This window comes from Rhizophagus irregularis, chromosome 3 (assembly GCF_026210795.1).
Source record: "Rhizophagus irregularis chromosome 3, complete sequence".
Classification (NCBI taxonomy): domain Eukaryota; kingdom Fungi; phylum Glomeromycota; class Glomeromycetes; order Glomerales; family Glomeraceae; genus Rhizophagus; species Rhizophagus irregularis.
Genome location: NC_089431.1, coordinates 3,716,263 through 3,738,706, shown reverse-complemented (window position 1 = coordinate 3,738,706; position 22,444 = coordinate 3,716,263). Strand labels below are relative to the sequence as shown.

Below are 22,444 nucleotides of genomic sequence, written 5' to 3'. Positions count from 1 at the left end.
CTTTTCTCTTCAAGGACTTTCCATATTTATAATAATATAAGATATTTGCTTTATTACAAATTGATTTATTTTCATAATATTCAATATCTTACATTTTTTTTTGTAATCTCATTAATTATTTCAGTTATTGGTTTTAATTATAGGACGGGATAAATATGGCGTGTACCAATATTGACCCCTGTCTTCTTTCTTTAATACTTTTTCTATACCCTCAGTATCATCAAAAGCGAAAAGAACAACACAACCCCAGCCCCTTTTTTTGTTACTAGGTTTATCTTCTAATATAGAAAAAAATCTCATGATCAATAACAAATTGATGTTAATTGCGATCTTAACATAAATTACATTTGAAGGTATTATTACCAAAATAAACTATACTTGAAAAAAATGAACTAAATATATGTAGTGCAAATATAATATTACCAAAAACCGGAAACTCATTTCTATTAGAATACAGGATATGAGGTATATTAATACCAAAATGAGGAAGACGAGTATAATTCCAAATACAACTATCGCATTAGGTGCTTTAAATGCAATATTTCTCAATTCTCCAATATTTTCCAAACAAATTACGGGAAGAAAACGAGTACTAGTTTCTAAAGTAGCAAGGTATAAGGTTATTATATAATGTGTCAATAATTTGTATTTGAAATATCGGTTTGTTTTTTTAAACCATATGAAGATAAAATAATGTGAAATGAAAGTAATAGATAAGAAAATACAATAAATACAAGTAAATATAAAGTATTTTTTGGTAAATTGATTGCAAGTTATCTTGTTGAACGCATAAAAAAGTGGTATAAGAGGCTCCACAAAAAGGATAACGAGATCTTTAATTTTAGATTTTAATGTTGCGCTTAAAAGTGGTTCGAAAGATGTTGAATAAAGAATTAGTATTATACCATTGAAAAAAATATCAAAGGCAGTAGAAGTTGGAACATCCATCTGATTATAGTTTTCCATTTTAACTTTCTTTTTTGACTATGAAGTGAAAAAAGGAATAAGGGAATAAGAACTGAAGAAGAAAAGAAAATGTTGAAATATTAAAAATTACGCGAACGTTAACAAAAAAATATAATAAAAATTTATGCAGAATTTGATGATTTTTTTCAATTCCGGTACTCATCATCCATATACACGCAATTAAATTGTAAATATACAGTACAGTGCCTTCATTTTTTTTGAATTTACGCAGTTTCAAATTTTTTTTTAATTTTAAAACACATAAAAATACTTTATTCATGGATTAAAAATTACCTTTCTTATTCACTTTTCCCAATAGTATTTTTACGAAAATTATATAAAAATATTATCATTTGTTCAACAAGTTTGTAATCATGTATCATATGTCCATATGTATATATTGCTAGTCGCTTTTTACAAGATGAAATTAGAAACTCAATTTTTTAATTAAAATGAAATTATATTCAATTTAATTAACCTATTCTTTGGTTTTATATATTTCGTTATTTTTAAAATTCCAATATTTATTACAACTTGTTCAAAGCTCTTTCTAATACTTTGAATTCCTATTATTACTATTTAACTTGTTATGGGATTATTAATTATATTTCAGTCTTAAAATGATTTAATCTTAAAGACGACAATGTAGAAATTATTGACAAATAGAAAAAGCCTTAATAAACAAATGCATAGCTCGTTTATTTTATAAGTCATTACAAATAATTTAATATACTTCAAAATATGGTCTGCGCCACCAATTGATGGACCTTGACTCTTGAGTACGCTTATTCAATATGGCAGACTTTTCATTTATAACACGACTGAAAATAGGTTTCTTAATATCATCACAATCCTTAAAAGAGAATATAAAACTATTCTTTGTAACACCGTAATTTCGATCAGATTCCCATTCAATTGGATTATCTTCTACTGTGTGATATTTACTCATTCTAATATTAGAACGTAAGATTTATGATATTAGAATATATATTAAAAATTCAAAATTTTTTATATTGATGTTTTATGTTTTTAACGTTGCAATTATGTACTGTAAAATCCATTAAAATCTCCTAATCTTCAAAAAAAATAAAATTAAAGAAAATAATACATTTTAAAGAATTATCGGAAAATTTGCAATACAATTATTTAATCCGTTTGTTCCATGCCTTTATTGTTGTATCTTTTTATTTTTAATAAAAATTTACGAACCAAAAAAATTATGTTTACAATCATATTTTATTTTAAAAAAGAAATTTATTAAAGTTTGAAATATAATTAAAAAATTATTTTATTATATAGGACAACTAATTGTGTTCAAAACTTCAAATATTAGATAATATATATATTAGTTTAAGAATTTCCTAATCAAGACATAAATGGTGTCTTGGTGATTAAAAAGTCGAGAACCACAATGTTAAATTCTTTACCATCTGCAGGGATCAGCAGACTTTTGAAATAAAGTTTAACATTACACGTGAATTTCAAATTTTGAGTAACATCAAAATTATATTTAAAGTTCCGTTCGTAAATACTTTTTTTTACAATTTAAAAATGGATGATAATAAACTTTTACAAAAATTATCACAAAATTTACTTGAAATTTTAGATGATGATGAATATTATGATATAAAAATTGAAGTTGGTAATGACCCTTACGTAAAAGTATTCCGTGCCCACATGGTCATTTTAAATTACCGTTCTACTTATCTACGAAGAATTTTGTCGTCAAGCAAAAAGAATGATGATGAAACTTTGGTACAAATTAGATTACCAAATATTTTACCTGAAATTTTTCAAATAATTTTAAGGTAGGAATAATAAAATAGATTTTAACGTGATTTATATATATTGAATTTTTTTTTTTTTAACCGTTAATAATTTTTATTTTTATTAGATATATTTATGGAGGGAAAATATCTTTGGAAGATTACGATACTTTGGATATTGTTAAAATCTTGATTGCTGCCAGTGAATTGAATCTTCATGAATTGATCACCTATTTACAATCCTTTTTGATTAAAAACAAAGTCAACTGGATGGGACAAAATTTTAATTTGGTATATCAAACAAGTTTCGAAAATGATTCTTTTTCGGTTCTTCAAAAGTATTGTACTGATTTAGTATCCAAAGACCCGGATAAGATATTCAAATCACTTGATCTTTCTTCAGTTCCAGAAAACCTTTTAATCTCGCTTATTCAAAATGATAATCTTCAAATGAGTGAAATTCAAGTATGGAAAAATGTTCTTAAATGGGGCCTTGCGCAAAATCCTGAGCTTTCATCGAATCCTTCAAATTATTCAAAAGATGATTTCAATACTTTGAAAAATACCTTACAACAATGTATTCCTTTTATAAGATTCTATAATTTTACTTCTAAAGAATTTTCGGATAATGTTCTACCTTACAAGGAAGTTCTACCAGAGGAATTATTTATGGATTTATTAAAAACTTTTTTGGATCCTGATAGAAAGCCACCAATATCCGATAGACAAAATAGAAAGGAAGGAAAAAAGGTATTAATTATAGCTTATGATATTATTAAAGTCTTATTACTTTGATTTTGAAGTTATATTTGGACATGTAGCTGATCCACTTTGAATTAATTCTTTTTTTTTTTTTTAATAACTTTCATAACTTATTTCTCAGACTGAAGTAAAAGGTATTAATTAAATCTTATCATGAAATGAATTTTTTTGAATTATGAGATTTATTTTTTTAATATTTTTAATTATCTTTTAAACAACCGCAGAAGAAATAGTCGTAAAGAAATCGCCCGTAAAAGCTTATAATGCTTCGATGTTAAATGCACGCTTTATTGAAGACGTAAATGTACCAGATGGCACAATACTCTCACCACAGACAAAATTTTTAAAGATCTGGAAAATGTCTAATAACGGCAGTATCACTGTAAGTAATTACATTGAATTTTTATTTTATTAAATTATGTTATATATTAACAATATAAACATTTTTTAAACGTTAGTGGCCCGAAAGCACAGCACTACATTTCGCTGACGGAGAGCGTATGTTCAATAATGATTTGATTAAATCATCCCTCGCTACTTCTCGATCAAATAGTTTTTCGGATGAGGAAGAACTTCATTGTCCACGATGTACATTCTATATTCTTCCAAATAGGACATCCTGTGAGATGTGCGGTACGAACATAACTAGACGGGAACATGAGAATAGATCTGATGAGAAACCAAAAATCCATATTGGACCTGTTGAAGTTGGTAAAGATGTTGGTATCGCCGTTGATCTCCAAGCGCCATCTAAACCTGGAAAATACGTTTCGTCAGTAGAAGATTAATTATCTCTTAATAGATCATCAATTTATCAAATTATATTAATATTTATTTTTACTTTATACAGATACTGGCGATTAACAGACAGTGAGGGCAATCAATTTGGACACAAAATCTGGTGTGATATTACTGTGGAAGACGACTAATCATCTTTAACCGCATTGAATTACCGTATGATCAATAATCCGTTTCGAATAGATCTTAAAAAGATAACATCTTTAGCTGCAACCATTCTTACATCTTCAAATTGGAAGACTTTAAAATAATGATGCACTTTTGCGTGGCCGATAGATCGTGGTCAGAAATGGCATCTTCATCCCTCCTCCTCTCCTTTTCTCAAAAACTTTCATAATATTCCGTTTCCTGAGATTTAATAATATCACATCATTTACTGCACGTTTCATTAGATTTTATTGATTTTATTGATTTTATTGCACATCAATTTAAAATAGAAGCTTTATGTTTTGCATTAAGGCGAATTTTATTTATGTAATGTACAGTATATAGAGATGGTATCTACAAGAATTTATGTTATGAATATCTGTGAATTAGATTAGGATAGACAAATATTAATACGGAAATATTATAGGCACTATGAAAGGTTACTGATTAGAAGCTTTATTTATTTTTAAATAAATTATTTTTACTTTTTATTTATATATTAAAATAAACAAAGGATGAAATTTTAATACTTGTATCATTAATTATATAAATTTTATAATTACTGTAAAAGCTTTTGTATCAATTCTTATTTATCAAAGTGATAAAAAAAAAAAATAGTTAATTTGAAGTTTATGCTATAAATCGATTCGAAATATGATTAATCTCAAGATTTGAGTTGGCGAAATTCCTGACGTATTAAACAATATGCGCTTTATCAATAACAATGTAGTTTCTTAATTTTTTATATTACATAATTATGAATACTCCCATTCAATTTTGATGTTACAGCCCGCTATTCATTTTAACTGAGTCCAATTAGGCTAAATTTTTTATTTCTTCTACTTTCTCATCTATTATGTAGCCGTATTCCAATAATTCATTATGTCCCAACAATCATTCAGACACATATTTCGTATCTTTTATTATCATTATTTCATCGTCTTCGTCCTCACATGCTTTAACCATAGCGATTATTATCGAATTTTTAAAAAAAGTTGAGAATTAATTAATCTCGATGAGTTTAATAAATGCGGAAAAATATTTTTCCGAGAAATAGAAGCATATCCAAAAGAGGACCCCGAAATATATATGTAGAGGTCAGGTCCAGAAGTGGTCTAAAATACGCATTCTTTCAGGGCCGGAATTACGATAATTTCAGTTATTATCTAAATTAGGAAATATTGTTTTGGCTGGGATTATCCATAAAAAGAATGATCTACATGATTTTTTTGACTCATTATACGCAAACTCTGACCTGACCCTTTTATGTATATTTCGGGGTCCTTCCAAAAGAATAAATGCTTTTGTTGATGATCAAATTTAAACTAACCAAATTTTTCTACGGTATATAAACGCATCTTCGTTTCATCATATTTTCTTTCATAAAAATCGTCTTTTATAACAATTATATTATAAAAAAAAAATGGATGATGTATTTATGCAAGGATTATCGCAAAATTTTCTTAGAATATTGGATGATGAAGAATATTACGATATTGTTATTGAAGTTGGTGATGAGATGTTCCGTGCTCACATGGTTATATTGAATTATCGTTCTACTTCTTTACGAAGAATTTTGTCAAAAAATAAAAAGAAAAGTGATGAAAACTTGGTACATATTAAATTACCAAATATTTTACCTGGAATCTTTAAAATAATTTTAAAGTAAGATAAATTTAACGTTTTAAAAATATATCGATTTTTTTTTTTAATCGTGAATGATTTTTATTTTTATTAGATATATTTATGGAGGGAAACTATCTTTTGAAGATTACGATACTTCAGATATTGTTAAAATCTTGGTTGCCGCCGGCGAATTGAATCTTCATGAATTGATCGCCTATTTACAAACCTTTTTGATTGAAACCAAAGCCAACTGGATGGAACAAAATTTTAATTTGATATATAAAACAAGTTTTGAACATGGACCGTTCTTGGAACTTCAAGAGTATTGCAATGATTTAATATCCAGAATTCCAGATAAAATATTTGAGTTACTTGATCCTTCTTCAGCTCCGGAAAAACTTGTGATCTCACTTGTTCAAAGTAATAATCTTCAAATGAGTGAAATTCAAGTATGGAAAAATGTTCTTAAATGGGGTCTTGCGCAAAATCCTGAACTTCCTACTGATCCTTCAACCTTTTCAAAAGATGATTTCAATATATTAAAAAATACTTTGCAACAACTCATTCCTTTTATTAAGATTGATAGGTTAACTTCTAAAGAATTTTGGGATAATATAGTACCTTACAAAGAAATCCTACCAGACGAGTTATATATGAATCTATTAAAAGGCTTTTTAAATTTACATCCTGATAGCAGACTAAATCATAAATCAAAACCGTGTATGACTAAAAAAACTGTCACTTTCTCTCTTCCGTCTCCTTCCACGCCATGTTATTCAGGACCTTCAACTTTTAAAGTCAATTCTCAGGAACAAAATATAAATAAGGTTAAAGAAGTAACTGATCCTTTATCTACTCGGATACAACTATTACCTAAGAATCAAAATTGTAACGAAGAGAAAGCATCTTCTAATAAACCTAACGAACTCAACCATATAAGAGGAAGAGGGGTAACGATATAATTTAAATTTTATTGAGAAATTATTTTACATTAAATTATGAAATTATAAATTGCTTATTATTTTATTTATTCTTTTTTATTTTTATTTGAAATTATGTTTAAAAAGGTAAATTTATCAACAAATACAAGAAATTATGTTGCAATAATATTTGAATTAATTCTATTTTTTTTTTCACTTTGAAAATTCTTAGTTTAAACAAGATATTAGTTAAGTTTGATTTATGTTATTTGAAATTTATGAAGCATTCGACATTAAGCTTATTAATTTTTTTCTTAAACAACTAACAGCTCCGAAGTTATTTGATTCGCAATTTATTGAAGATGTAAACATACAAGATGGAACAATTCTCGCACCACAGGCTAAATTTGAAAAGACCTGGAAACTGTCTAATAACGGCCGTTTCCCTGTAAGTAGATGTAACTTTCTAATTTAATTACATTTATATCAATTAATATTTGATATTTTTTAAACGTTAGTGGCCTGATGAAACAGTACTACGTTGCATTGACGGAGATCGTATGTTCGAGTTCAATATAACGCCAAGAATCCGCATTGGATCTGTTGAAGTTGGTAAAAGTGTGGATATCTCTGTTGCTCTCCAAGCGCCTTCTGACCATGGAAAACACGTTTCGTCAGTATAATATTAACTATTTTCTAAGGGCAGTACCATATACTAGCTAATATTTTAGGGGTGTTAGACGCTTATAATAAAATAATATTAGCTAATGGACCAATAATTCATAAGCTTATATTAATATTATTTTTAACTTTTTACAGATACTGGAAATTGTCAGACGGTACGGACAATCAATTTGGATCCAAAGTCTGGTGTGATATTATGGTAAAAGATGCCGATTAGCCATCAGTTTTATATAATGTAGGAATTATGTCTACTAAAATTTGTATTATAAATATTTGCAAATTAAATTTTTAAAAAAGGATTATATTTTTTGTATTTAAATATTTTTAATTTTTATTATTTTTATTTATACGAAAGAATAAAAAAAAAGTGGTTCCTCGATAAATAGTAGTAAATGCTTTTATGTAAAACAAATTCGGTGACATACACTTTACATTAATCTAATATAAAAACTTTATCACAAAATACTTAAAATTTATGATGACGAATATTAATTAAATATTTCGTGCGAGAATTTTATCAATTAATAAAGAGAAATTTTGGTACAAATTAATTACTAAGTAGATTAACTGCCGTAAAACTTTTTAAATAATTTTAAAATAAATAAAATTTGTGAATATAATTTGTTGTCTTATAAATTTTATGTTTCAACTGCGACTTTTATTTTTAGATATATTCATGGAGGAAAGCTATCTTAGAAATATTAAGATAGTTTATATATCGTTTAAAAATTTAAATATCTTGTTTGCTGATGATAAACTAAACCTTCAGGAATTGTTTAGTTATATACTATATAATCCTTTTTGACTAAAAGATAGAGTAAAGTATAATTTGATGTATCAAACAAGCGATATTTTAACGTCAAGTATTATCCAACGCACATTTGATAATTTTGAAATTATCTCTGAATGACGTAATTTAATAAATTAATAAATTGCGTTAGCTAACGGGAATTTTTAATACCTTTATATAAATTTCTTTGATTATCTGATTCATTGAAAGGAAACTTTAATAGTTCTCTTTTATATAAAAAATTATTATAGAATTTTCTCCTATCGAATCACAAATCGTTAATCACGTGATGAAGCCATGATTTATTTTAAATTTGTTCTGTGACTTCTGTCTGTATTTGTATTTCAAATGAATATGAAAAATTAGTTCGTATCGGATCATCCTTAAAGTTCGTACTATAATAAAAGGGGAAACTTTTTTCCGATTTACAGACAAATTTTGAGTAACATTAAATTTAATTAAATTTACATATAAGGTGTCAATTTTCTTTTCTCTCTCGACAACTTTTTTTTTTTTAAAAAAAAAAATGGATGATAATAAATTATTACAAAAATTATCACAAAATTTACTCGATATTTTAGATGATGACGAATATTGTGATATTACTATTGAAGTTGGAAATGATCCTTACGTAAAAATATTTCGTTCACATATAGTCATTTTAAATTATCGTTCTTCTTATTTGCGAAGAATTTTGTCAACTAATAAAAAGAAAAATGATGGGACTTTGGTACAAATTAAATTACCAAATATTTCACCTGAAATTTTTCAAATAATTTTAAGGTAAAAAAATAATAAAATAAATTTAACAAATTTTATTATTTATGCGTTTATAAATATATTGGATTTATACTTTTTTTAATCATAAATGATTATTAATTTTTTTTTTAGGTATATTTATGGCGGAGAACCATCTTTGAAAAATTATGATAATTTAGATATCATTAAAATCATGGTCGCTGCTAGTGAAATGAACCTTCAGGAACTGGTTATCTATACACAATCTTTTTTGATTAATTACAAAGCAGACTGGATGGAACAAAATTTTAGTTTGGTATATCAAACAAGTTTTGAAAATGATTCTTTCTTGGAGCTTCAAAAGTTTTGTACTGATTTAATGTCCAAAAACCCAGATAAGATATTCAAGTCATTAGATTTCTTTTCAATTCCAGAAAAAATTTTGATCTCACTTATTCAAATTGATGATCTTAAAATGAATGAAATTAAAGTATGGGAGAATGTTCTTAAATGGGGTCTTGCACAAAATCCTGAGCTTTCTTCAGATCCCTCTAATTATTCAAAAGATGATTTTAATTCTTTAAAAAATACTTTACAACAATGTATTCCTTTTATACGATTCTATAATTTAACTTCTAAAGAATTTTCAGATAATATTCTACCTTATAAGGAAATTCTACCAGAGGAATTATTTACGGATTTATTAAGAAACTTTTTAAATTTACATCCTGATAGCAAGGTCAATCATAAATCAAAGCCCCGTATAGCTAAAGAAGGGACACCAACTTCTACAACTATTGATGATGAAAGAAAGGTATAATAACATTTTTGTTTAATTTAAAATTATGAATGAATTACTTATTTTTGTTAATTTACTTTTAAGATTGAAAACTCAACCTTTTCATGGGATAATAGAAAGCCCGTTTCATTAGGTCACATTGATGAATGGAGGACCAACCCAAAACCAATTTCATTGAATGAAAGGCCCAACCCATGGAATCGTTCATGGAGTAAGGTCGCAAAGTCCAACCCAAGGCCAACTTCATCGGATGAAAAGTCCAACCCAAGGCCAATTTCATCAATTTTATTGGATGATAACAGTTCAAGGAGCAGTTCATGGAATAAGATCGCAAACAATCCAAGTCCAATTTCATCGGATGGCTGGTCCAAACCAAAGTCCATTTTATTGGATGATAACAGTTCAAGGAGCAGTTCATGGAATAAGGTCGCAAAGTCCAACTTAAGTCCAATTTCATTGGATGGCTGGTCCAAACCAAAGTCCATTTTATTGGACGATAACAATTCAAGGAGCAGTTCATGGAGTAAGGTCGCAAAGTCCAACCTAAATCCAATTTCATCAGATGACGATGACTGGTTCAAAAGAAAATAGTTCAAGGAGCAGTTCATGGAGTAAGGTCGTAAAGTCCAAAATGCCAACTTCATGGAATGAAATTCCCTTCAAGTCTACCATGGAAATGCTGATTGATAATGTTTGTAATCATTTCATAACAGCAGACAGGTATAAAGAATTTTGTGTAACCTTAATTAGGTTACTTCATTTTATAATTAACCATCAATTTTAATATTCTGTGCTGTACTAAATGCTAAATAAAGTAATTTAATAAATTATCATGTGCTCTATCAGTTTTTTAAATTATTTTTTCGTTTTTACTATTAAAAATTTTTTTTCACATATATATAAAGTTTATTTAAAAAAACATACTTTTTTTAAGATTCTTTTAAAGGTAGGAAAGAAAATGTAGTTTTAACAATAGAAATATATGCAATTTTACGAGAGAAGAAAGTATTTCTAAGCTTCTGATGTTGGTTATTTAGATAGATTTTGTAAGCCTTTAAAAAATCAAAAATTTATAATGTTCTTAATATATGTAAAATTTTTTAAAGTTCAGTTTTAGTATTTTTGACATAAGCATATCACTCTTATATATTAAATAAAAATTGTTCAACAGAGCTAAAACTACTTGTATCTATTATATTCCATTTAATGTTTGATAACTTATATGAAATAATAACTTTAAATTTATTATTTTTTCTGTTTAGGCATTTTGATTATAAGACAAATTACCTTTGTGTATTAAGTAAAAGTTGCTCAGCGAGGAAATCTACATGCAATTTAAATTTCATAAGAATTTAATTGGTATGTATAGAGCAACTAACATTTATTATTTATGTTTCTATTTTTTTGTAACTTTAGAGCATAATTTGAGTACATTGGTTATATGACAATCGCCTTTGTGCATTAGTAAAAGTTGTTCAGCAGGATCGAATCTATCTGTGTATTAAATATTGTAATTTTTTAATTTAATATACATGAAGGTATTAACATTTTACATAATGGTATAAGTTTTTAAAACGTTAATTTCAAATGAAGATCCTTCTTGATAACTCAGTTTGAATAATGATTTTTTTTTAATGAAATTGTAGGGATGGCCAATAAGTTTATTTTACTTTTTAAATCAAAGTATTATATTGTATATAAAATATAATATTCATTGACCTGTATTTCTTCAAATTTATTTAAATTTAGGCCGGCATTATGAATTTGGCCAGAATTAAAATTTGAAAATCGTTATTGATTAAATTTAAACTTTATACATATATTATATATTTAAAGGACATGCTAAACTAAAAATTTTATTATAGTGTTCAAAAATTATATGACATCTTCCCTGTCTGATAATATTTCATATGCATATTTTGCTACATGAATACAGTGACACCTCTATAATAAGTGCACCCTCTATAAGTGCACGTACTATATAAATTCTCTTTAAGTGCACGGTGGACCTGGTCCCAACTTATAAGAGCTCTTAATATTTTACTCTCTATAAATGCACACCCTCTCTAAGTGCACATTCTACTATTTTTTTACTATGGTCCCAAGGAGGGTGCACTTAGAGAGGTGTCACTGTAGCACGATATTGAAAAAATTCATATTCTGGAGTGGTGAAAAGTTTTTCTTTTTTATGTGTGTAAGATAATTTAAAGCTCCTAGCTCATGAAGTAGTGAGATGCTTAAAATTTTTAGTTTATGGGATAATGCAGCACCTTTTTCCTAGTTAATGGGATTCAGAAATAAAGCATAAAAGAAAAACAGTTTTTTTTAATTATGATGATTTGAGTCTCAAGTATTTTTGATTTTAATCCTTTTCTCCATAAAAAAAAATTCTGGAAAAACTCCAATAAATGATCACTTTCTAGTTTTTATTCTGAAGAAACTCGGACACATGATCATTTTTCTGAAAAATTTTTTATAAGGTTTAACTAAAATAAATAATTGTATCAAACTATCAATCCAAACAATAAAAAGATAAATTAAGCTTACTTTGAATTGTTAAATAAAAGTAATATTTACTTTATGATAAACTTCAATTAAAAAAATATTTACAGGTGAATTAACTGTTAATTCATCTATATCTGTGATAAAATTCTTCATGATAAGCAGCATAACTGTAAATTTCTATACCTAGTAATAAAATTGATTTATATAGTTTTTATAATACAAACAAATTCTTTAATTTACTTATTTAACAATCATTTACTTATAATTAAAACATAATAAGCTAGCGAGGCGTTAATTGGATCATTTATATGTTATGGTATCTGGTATATGAAAAAGTTTTTAATTATTATTTAATATTAAAATATTTTTACGGGTTTTACTATAGTAATAAAAACTGATGATTTTTTAAATCTATTAGAATGTTTTTTTGATATTATGATACTAAAGGTTGATCAATAATTTGATCGATCAAGTTATCATGATTAATCAATTATAAAATATTCCTGTAAAATTTATTTATTTTTTTTTTTAATGAAATTAATGAAATCAAATTTCACGTTATTAAATTACAAAACCACTTGTACATTTATAATTTTTGTATTTAGGGATGGATTTGTCCAATTTAATCTGAAAGCCGGATGATACAGTTAAGTAAGTAGATCAGTGATCAACAACAATAACCAATTAACCCGTTTTGATTTTGCTTATGATCAAAAAATGTCACTTATTTTTTGTTTGGCAAAATCCAATACTTGTCAACCTAAAACCTGATTAAAATCCAATCTATCAGAATTGAACAGGTCTATTGAGAAACATTAAATTTTACATTTAAGATTATTTTTTTTTTAAAAAAAAAATGGATAATAATGATCTATTGCAAAATTATTACAAAATTTACTTAAGATTTTAGATAATTATGACGAATTCTGAGCCGATTTTATATCACATGATCCAGAATTCAGCCAATAAAAAGCCAGAATTCTTGTGTAAAGTACTAATAAAATGTGGTTTTTGAAAATTTTTTATTACAAAAAAGATAAAACATAAGAAAAAGTAGATTTCAGAATAAAATTACAACTACCATTTCATAAAAGTCATATATTGATAAAAATTTTTTTTTTTAAAAGAATTACATTTGATTCATATTATGATAATTCAGGCTGGCATTATCACAATGCATGAAGTTGGCCCAAATCATAAATTCTGGCCAACATATTTTGTTTCAAATTTGACCAATCATATGAAAATCATGCAATTTCAAATGCTTATAACTTTTTATGTAGATCTTCTTTTAAAAATCTGACTGGTAATTTAATAGAGCTTACCTCAAAGAATAAAGTTACCAGTTTATTTTTTCTAAATTGTATTTTTTTTAAGGAGTTGAAAGATTTTTAGGTGTTACATTTTTATTGTTGAGTATAGACTTCCAGCACCATATTGTTACGCGATCTGCGCCACATGGAAAGTTCAAGAAATTAGCAGCGATCCGCAGTGTAACGGTGTAACTTATACTTTGTATAGTTTATACTAAGTGTAATTTATACTTGGTATAATTTATACGAAGTTTAACTTATACGTAGTATAATTTATACCGAATTTTCGAACAGTATATATAGAGCGGGCGAACAGTGGGGGATAGGGGATAATTAAGGTTTATTTAGTGTTAAATTTTAGTATAGTTTATTCGGTAATGTTGCAGATCGCCGGCAGAGGCAGCAATATTCTATTCTGATATTATTTATGAAATTTATTATGTATTAGCATTTATTTATTGTATTGCTTGATTATTTTAAGTTATTATTTACATTGAATAAATATACACTTTAAAATCATACATATAACTCTTAATTTTACATATATACTTTATTTCATTTTATTTTACGATAAACGTGACACGAATTTCTGTTACTATCACGTGACCCCGACGCAAATCGATAGTAACAATATGTAAAGATGGTCATCGGTCCTAAAGACCATTGGTCTCTCTGGTCCTACATGGACCGCGTAAGACTGCAGTCTTTTGCGGTTCTGATGGATCAACAAGACCGATGGTCTTTTTTAGGACCGCAGTCTTCAAAAGACTGATCAATATTATTAATACTTATTTATTTTTTTAATAACATTTTTTAGGTAGTAAGAATGTGACTATAAAGAAATCTAAAATAAAGAAATTAAAAATATAAAAAAAAAATAGTCAGTAGGTACTACTTTCTTAGTATATAGCATAAGTATATTATTTTTTTTTGTTTAATACAAGAAACATTTACTAGAGTAATAATAAAAAAAAAAAATTTATGGTCTTACTAGGTTGGTCCCCAAAATGGTTCTACTGCGCCACAAATAATCAGAACCGTGGTTTAGTCCTATGAGTAGGACCATTGACCATCTTTGACCATATGTCATTTTAAATTACCATGCAAAGAATTTTGTCAGTTAATAAAAAGAAAAATAATGGGATTTGGTGCAAATTAAATTGCCAAATATTTCATCTGCAATTTTTCAAGCAATTTTAAGGTAGCTAGAGACTACATATCGGTGGATTTGTTTCATCACCTAAATATGCTGAATTTTTCGCATTATGCAGCAAAGTTGAGGATGCATTGCACAATATCCATAAAGATGTGTGATTAAAAAAAATCAATTTTGATACGATTTTAATTTTGGCCAGAATTAACATAATTTTGGCCAGATTTATGATATGTAGATCAGTGTAACATCATATGATAACACTAAGCCACTTCAATAAAATTTTTTTTTTACTTTCGCTTCTTTTTAATTTAATTTCTAATTTTAAAAAGTACACAAGTAGTATACAAGTCTCAAGTTAAAACTAAAAAATTGATCTTTAAATTATAAATTTAATCTATTACAGTATTTATAATACTTTAAATTTAAGTATAATAAGAAACATAAAACATTTTGAACACTCAACACTTGTGACAAAAAAATAGTGAAATACAAAGATAACCACCTAAACTCTTTTCAAAAATTCACTTTCAAGATATCTTTACAATAAGTCTTCTCAAATGAACCTATATAAGCAAAAAGGGAGAATTTAGAACAATATTATTTAAAAAACTTCTTAGATCTAAAAGGTAAAAAGAAAAAAAAAAAGAAATAGAAAACTAGCCAATAGAATAAAAAAAAACTCCAGCACTAAATATTCATACAACTCACAGACTGACATACCTTAAGTCAGATGGGTTGTAACTATGTCGGATAGGTTAAAACACGGTTTTTTTTTAAAATATTTTTTTTTTAACGTTGGCAAGTTCAAAAAAAAAAAATTTTTCAATTGATGTTTGCTGATCAGTTTAGTATTACGCAAAAGGACCAATGAGGCAATAAAGCAATTTTATCCTGTGAATCAAATCCGCCCATATGAGAGAATAATAAAATAAATTTGGCAAATTTATTATTTATGAATTTTATAAATACAGTACAGTTCACCCTCTCTATAGCGAATTTTTATATAGTGAATAACTTGCTATAATGAAGAAAAGTTCAGGTACAGGTTTTTTTTTTACATATAATAAAATAATTAAATGACCCTCAGTATACTGAGTATAGTAAATTCTCACTATAACAAATTTTAATCTCCAGCCCATCATGAGATTCGCTATAGTGAGGGTAAACTGTATACTGAATTCATATTTCTTTTTAAATTTTTTAATCGGTAAATAATTATCTGTCATTAATTTTTTTTTAGGTGGAATACCATCTTTGAAAAATTGATGATTTAAATATCATTAAAATCATGGTTGCTGCTAGTGAATTAAACTTCAGGAGTTGGTTATCTATACACAATCTTTTTTGATTAATTACAAAAGGAACAAAATTTTATTTTGATATACCAAACAAGTTTTGAAAATGATTTTCTCTTTATACTTCAAAAGTATTGCACTGATTTAATTTCCAAAAACCCAGATAAGATATTCAAATCATTAGATTTCTCTTCAATTCCAGAAAAAATTTTGATCTCGCTTATTCAAAGAGATAATCTTTAAGTGAATGAAATTAAAGTATGGGAGAATACTCTTAAATGGGGACTTGCCCGAAATCCTGAGCTTTCTTTGGATCCCTCTCATTATTCAAAAGATGATTTTAATTCTTTAAAAAATACCTTACAACAATGAACTCCTTTTGTACGATTTTATAATTTAACTTCTAAATAATTTTTGGATAGTTTTCTAGGACCCAGAAATATATATATAGGGGTCAGGTGATGAAAAAAATTTTTTACTATGAGCTGTACGCATTTTTTCAGGGCCAGAATTATGATAATGTCAGTCAGATACTATAAGAGGAAATAAAATTCTGACCGGCATTATCAGAAATTATCTAAAAAAGGAAAGATTTTCATGATTTTTTTAGTTCAAAATACGCAAACTCAAACCTGACCCTTTTATATATATTTCTGGGTCCTAGTTTTCTACCCTATAGGAAGCGAATTCCTTTTAAATTTACATCCTGATGGCAGGCTAAATCATAAATCAATGCCCCGTATGGCTAAAAAAAACTCGTTGTTCGGTCACTTCCCCTATTCCCGTCTCCTTCTACGCCATGTTATCCAGGACCTTCAACTTCTAATGTCAATTCTCAAAAATAAAATATAAATAAAGCTAAAGATGTAATGGTGCCTGCTAAAAATAAAGTGGTAAAAAAATAGTTAATTTAAAGTTATGCTATAAGTCGAGACAAGATAGAAGATCAGACTTTGAATCGAAAATGTTCTTTCTTGATAAGTTTGTGATTTGTTCTACACGAAAGAATAAAAAATACGGAAAAAAGCGTTTTCTCTAGAAATGGTAGTAAATGCTTATGCTTTAATTCTATGTAACATCAAATTTCTGTATATAATACTTAGTTCCTTTACGACATTTTTTAATCACTCTTAGTATTAATCCTAATATAAATAAATGATAAAAAGATTCACTTTAAATTTATGGCAACAAATATTGTGATATTACTCGATATTACTATTAACCATTAAAAATTATTATATAATTTTATCAATTGATAATAAAGAGAAATTTTGGTACAAATTAGTTATTAAATAAATATATTACCTGCCATGAAACTTTTCAAATGATTTAAGGAATTTTTAATATCCTATGATTATCTTATCATGTAAGGAAACTTTAATAGTTCCTCTTCTATAAAATAAATCACTTTAGAATTTTCTACTATTTTAACAAAACAGCATCATTAGTTATAGCACGTGATAAAACTGCATATTCTGTCTCATCGACAACTTTGATTGTTATGTACGTTGCATTGTATACAAAATTACAAATCTTTGCTCATGGACCAGAGACCCTATGGTCAAGGGCCAGGGACGTGATCATGATTTATTTATTTATTGATGTTTAATAGTTCTAATCTCAATCCTAGCATGGTTAAAAATTCTAAATAAATAGCCAATAGAAATTATGATCTTTTTTTTATAAACACAGATCATAATTACTATTGGCTAATTTATATATTTATTTATGGATTTTAGGCATTATTTTTTACAGGATTTCCCGAGCAAATGGTAACAAGTGATCGGCGCACATTTACTATTAGTAGCTTTACGCATCTTAATTCTGGTCGGAGATGCATAATGCCACTCTGGTCGGCATTATCTAAAAAAAGAAAAGATATTCTCATTAAAAAAATGCGATTTAATGTACTACAAAAAAAAAAGGAAAACCTTTTTTCCGATTTTCACACCAAAATTGAGTAACATAAAATTTACATATAAGGCAAGTTTTCTTTTTCTCTTGCGACAACTTTTTTTTTTTTTTAAAAAAAAAATGGATGATAATAAATTATTACAAAAATTATCACAAAATTTACTCGATATTTTAGATGATGACGAATATTATGATATTACTATTGAAGTTGGAAATGATCCTTACGTAAAAATATTTCGTTCACATATGGTTATATTGAATTATCGTTCTTCTTATTTGCGAAGAATTTTGTCAACTAATAAAAAGAAAAATGATGGAACTTTGGTACACATTAAATTACCAAATATTTCACCTGAAATTTTTCAAACAATTTTAAGGTAGTGAATAATAAAATAAATTTAACAAATTTATTATTTATGCGTTTTATAAATATATTGAATTTATATTTCTATATATTTTTATTAATCTTATTTTTTTTTTAGGTATATTTATGGCGGAGAACCATCTTTGAAAAATTATGATAATTTAGATATTATTAAAATCATAGTTGCTGCTAGTGAATTGAACCTTCAGGAGTTGGTTATCTATACACAATCTTTTTTGATTAATTACAAAACAAGCTGGATAGAACAAAATTTTAGTTTGGTATATCAAACGAGTTTTGAAAATGATTCACTCTTAGAACTTCAAGAATATTGCACTAATTTAATTTCCAAAAACCCAGATAAGATATTCAAATCAATAGATTTCTCTTCAATTCCAGAAAAAATTTTGATATCACTTATTAAAAGCGATAATCTTCAAATGGACGAAATTAAAGTATGGGAGAATGTTCTTAAATGGGGACTTGCACAAAATCTTGAGCTTTCTTCAGATCCTTCTAATTATTCAAAAGAAGATTTTAATTCTTTAAAAAATACCTTACAACAATGCATTCCTTTTGTACGATTCCATAATTTAACTTCTAAAGAATTTTCGAACAAGATTCTACCTTATAAGGAAGTTTTACCAGAGGAATTATTTGTTGATTTATTAAAAAGCTTTTTAGATTTGCATCCTGATAGTAAGATCAATCATAAATCAAAGCCCCGTATACCTAAAGAATTGTTACCGACTTCTGCTGCGACTATTGATGACGAAAGAAAGGTATAATAATATTTCATTAAAATTATATTTTTTGAACTTGCTTTAAAGATTTAAAGGAGGTATTAATTAAATTTATTGAATTATTTTATTTTACAGCCTATATCACGACATAATGAAACTTCTAGTTTATGGAATCATGCACCTCCTAAGAGTTCACGGGATAATGCACTTCCTAAGGGTCCACGTGAGGCGCTAATTTCAAGCAAGAATAAAGCCAATTATGCACCTCCCAAGGGTTCATGGAGTAATAAACCGGGTAATGAGCCTACTAGTTCATGGAATAATATACCTCCTAAGAAGATACTAATCTTAAGCAAGCAGAATAAAGCCAATTATGCACATACCAAGGGATCATGGAGTAATAAACCACCTATTAGTTCATGGGATAATGAACCTACTACGGAATGGGATAATGAACCTACTACGGAATGGGATAATGAACCTTCTACGGAATGGGATAATGAACCTCCTAGTTCATGGAATAATATATCATGGGAGACACTAATCTCAAGCAAGCGGAATAAAGCCAATTATGCACCTCCCAAGGGTTCATGGAGTAATAAACCGGGTAATGAACCTATTAGTTCATGGGATAAGGAACCTACTATTTCATGGGATAAGGAACCTTCCACTTCATGGGATAAGGAACCTTCTACTTCATGGGATAAGGAACCTTCTACTTCATGGGATAAGGAACCTTCTACTTCATGGGATAAGGAACCTTCTACTTCATGGGACAAGGAACCTACTAGTTCATGGGATAATGAACCTACTCGATCATGGGGTAATGAACCTACTAGTTCGTGGGGCCTATGGGGTAATGCACCTACGAGTCCGTGGGCAGTTTCGAAGCGCAATAAGAAATATAAAATAAAAGCAATTCCTAAGAAATAATGAAGAAATTAGAGTAATTATTTGAATTATTTTACTACTTTAATTATAGCAGTTTGAGTTTCAAGTATATTGTTTTGAACCTAACTAAAATAAATAATTGTATCAATTCACCAATTACTATTTATTCAAACAATAAAAATATAAATTAAACAATTTGAAGAATTAAATGTTAGTGCTGCACAGTATTTATTTTATGATAAAACACTCGGTTAAAAAGCATGTTTACAAGTAAACTGTGTGAACTGCTAATTCATTTATGTTGTGATCCTGTTTGAGCATAACTGTAAATTTTGTATCTTATCAATATACTGTATCTATACAAAAACCAATTTTATTTGATATTTCAGTGATTAATTTAAAAAATATATTAACAGGTTTCAATATAATAAATAAAATATCCATAATTTTTCATATAAACTATAATAGTATAATTTGTATAGATTCTTAATTGAATAAAGTATAATTAATCATTGGTCGAGTAGATGATAATGTTTTGGTTCGATTAAAATCGAATTAGTGTACCATGATTATATATTCTAAAAATACGACTTAAAAAGTATATTTACTATATTTATTTATTCGTTGCTACGTTTATTTTTATTCAAAATTATCAGTTATTCTCATAAGTTCATGCAGATTTTACATAATTGTTATTTAGGTCGGTTATCTCATATTTCTATGTATTAGCATAATAATATAAAAATTGCATGAGTGGTCCCGTCAAACCGTCAAACCGATAATATATAATTATTGTATATTTAAACAGGTACTGCATATTTGCTATACGTGTTAATGATAGTATAGAATTTGTCTCTTTAATTGTAAGTTAAAATTTCACATCATTGGATTGGTCCAGTTCAATCTGGTTTCGGTCTGGGAAGTCAGCATTATTTCTTGGACTAAACCAAATCTATATGGTCATATAGTGTATAATCCCACCTCGACAAATTTAATAAAGTTTTAATTAATTTGACTAATAGTTAAATGCAGCACGTCTATTATTATATTAATACAAATAATTATATTATAGATATTTATGAATATTATTAAAGAATAGTATGCAATATAAACTCGAGTAAATTAATTGAACCTATTTTGAATAACTTTATTGTAAAACTTGATTTTTTTTAAATTTGTTAACGTTATAAGATAAAGTTTATTTGTTGTAGCATAGTTAATAAATTTTTATTTAAAATCAATTTCTAAACACGATGTGGTCTGCTTATTATAAGGTTGACTATAAGTTCAACTATTACAAACTGAGTAATCTTCAAATGTAACTCTAAGCATACTTCTAAGCATTTTTTAAATATGAATTTCCTAACTTTCATTTATATTTGTTTGATTATTACATGCATAAGATACCAATAATAAAGAATTGGCTATAGGATTAAGAATAAATTAGAAATACTAATCTAAATGGAAACTTTTTTTAAAGAGAAGTTAAAATAGTCATGATTTCGGTAGAAGTTTATATAGAGTTTCTCAGGTAAAGTTCAAAAAGTAACTCTTAATTTCTAAGTAATCGAGATTGATCCCAAATTTGAATTTAGAAAATAAGCGAGACCAGAATTAAGGGGAGTTTGTAATATAATGTCTTGCAGACGATAAATCTGTACAATATATTATAGTTTTAAGAAAGAAATGTTCACAAAACTAGTTTGAAATTTATTCTATTCAATCAAATAGTTCATTTAATATTATCTTGTAATCACCTTTGCTTTTTTTGCATACTCTAAATATTTAAACTCCTTTGCGATGGAATATTTATTACAATATAAAATATCTTTATAATAGTGGAATGATAATAGATATTTTGAATAATAATATAAGTAATTGATACATGGAATTTATTATACTTATTAATTAATAATAAATATGATTCAAAAGATTTGTTCTTATCAATGATATGTACTATATTTAGTGTAATTTTTTATATTTAAAAAATCTTTTAAGAAAGTTTCGTCATCTTTTGTAATGTTTGACGTCAGAAAAAATAATTGTATTCAAAGAAAGTTCTGCTACAGTTACACTTGTTTGTCATACGATGGATCATCACTGCGTACACTGCGCCTAATAATTAGTTTATAGAACTTGAGCCAAATTAACTTCGTATAATATGATTCGTGACCCCTACATTATATTTATAATTTAAAATCGATATCTCAAAATTTGTTTTCCGGGGAAGTTTTTCAATATATCAATCAATTAAAGTTTAATTCTTG

The 22,444-nt window shown here is 26.9% G+C and overlaps 5 protein-coding genes across 5 annotated transcripts; 4 read left to right on the top strand and 1 right to left on the bottom strand.

The window, feature by feature from the left end:
* Positions 1-1,690: 1,690 nt before the first annotated feature.
* On the bottom strand, positions 1,691-1,915 carry OCT59_020937 (uncharacterized protein; the record flags this gene model as incomplete). The annotated part of the gene is made up of 1 exon (XM_066149509.1): positions 1,691-1,915. One exon carries the CDS (start codon positions 1,913-1,915, stop codon positions 1,691-1,693), a length of 225 nt encoding a protein of 74 aa, XP_065990407.1.
* A 602-nt stretch (positions 1,916-2,517) lies between these two features.
* On the top strand, positions 2,518-4,944 carry OCT59_020936 (uncharacterized protein; the record flags this gene model as incomplete). The annotated part of the gene is made up of 6 exons (XM_025316537.2): positions 2,518-2,774; positions 2,861-3,197; positions 3,616-3,628; positions 3,719-3,876; positions 3,953-4,266; positions 4,345-4,944. 6 exons carry the CDS (start codon positions 2,518-2,520, stop codon positions 4,421-4,423), a joined length of 1,158 nt encoding a protein of 385 aa, XP_025180313.2. The 3' UTR covers positions 4,424-4,944.
* A 918-nt stretch (positions 4,945-5,862) lies between these two features.
* OCT59_020935 (uncharacterized protein) lies at positions 5,863-7,886 on the top strand (the record flags this gene model as incomplete). The annotated part of the gene is made up of 6 exons (XM_025316538.2): positions 5,863-6,104; positions 6,178-7,015; positions 7,218-7,233; positions 7,315-7,433; positions 7,504-7,658; positions 7,805-7,886. 6 exons carry the CDS (start codon positions 5,863-5,865, stop codon positions 7,884-7,886), a joined length of 1,452 nt encoding a protein of 483 aa, XP_025180314.2.
* Positions 7,887-8,985: 1,099 nt separating this feature from the next.
* OCT59_020934 (uncharacterized protein) lies at positions 8,986-10,587 on the top strand (the record flags this gene model as incomplete). The annotated part of the gene is made up of 5 exons (XM_025316539.2): positions 8,986-9,242; positions 9,351-9,513; positions 9,593-9,605; positions 9,839-10,011; positions 10,081-10,587. 5 exons carry the CDS (start codon positions 8,986-8,988, stop codon positions 10,585-10,587), a joined length of 1,113 nt encoding a protein of 370 aa, XP_025180315.2.
* A 7,712-nt stretch (positions 10,588-18,299) lies between these two features.
* OCT59_020933 (uncharacterized protein) lies at positions 18,300-20,385 on the top strand (the record flags this gene model as incomplete). Its single annotated transcript, XM_066149508.1, has 5 exons — positions 18,300-18,556; positions 18,662-19,325; positions 19,422-20,157; positions 20,225-20,232; positions 20,380-20,385. 5 exons carry the CDS (start codon positions 18,300-18,302, stop codon positions 20,383-20,385), a joined length of 1,671 nt encoding a protein of 556 aa, XP_065990406.1.
* Between the last annotated feature and the right edge of the window lie 2,059 nt (positions 20,386-22,444).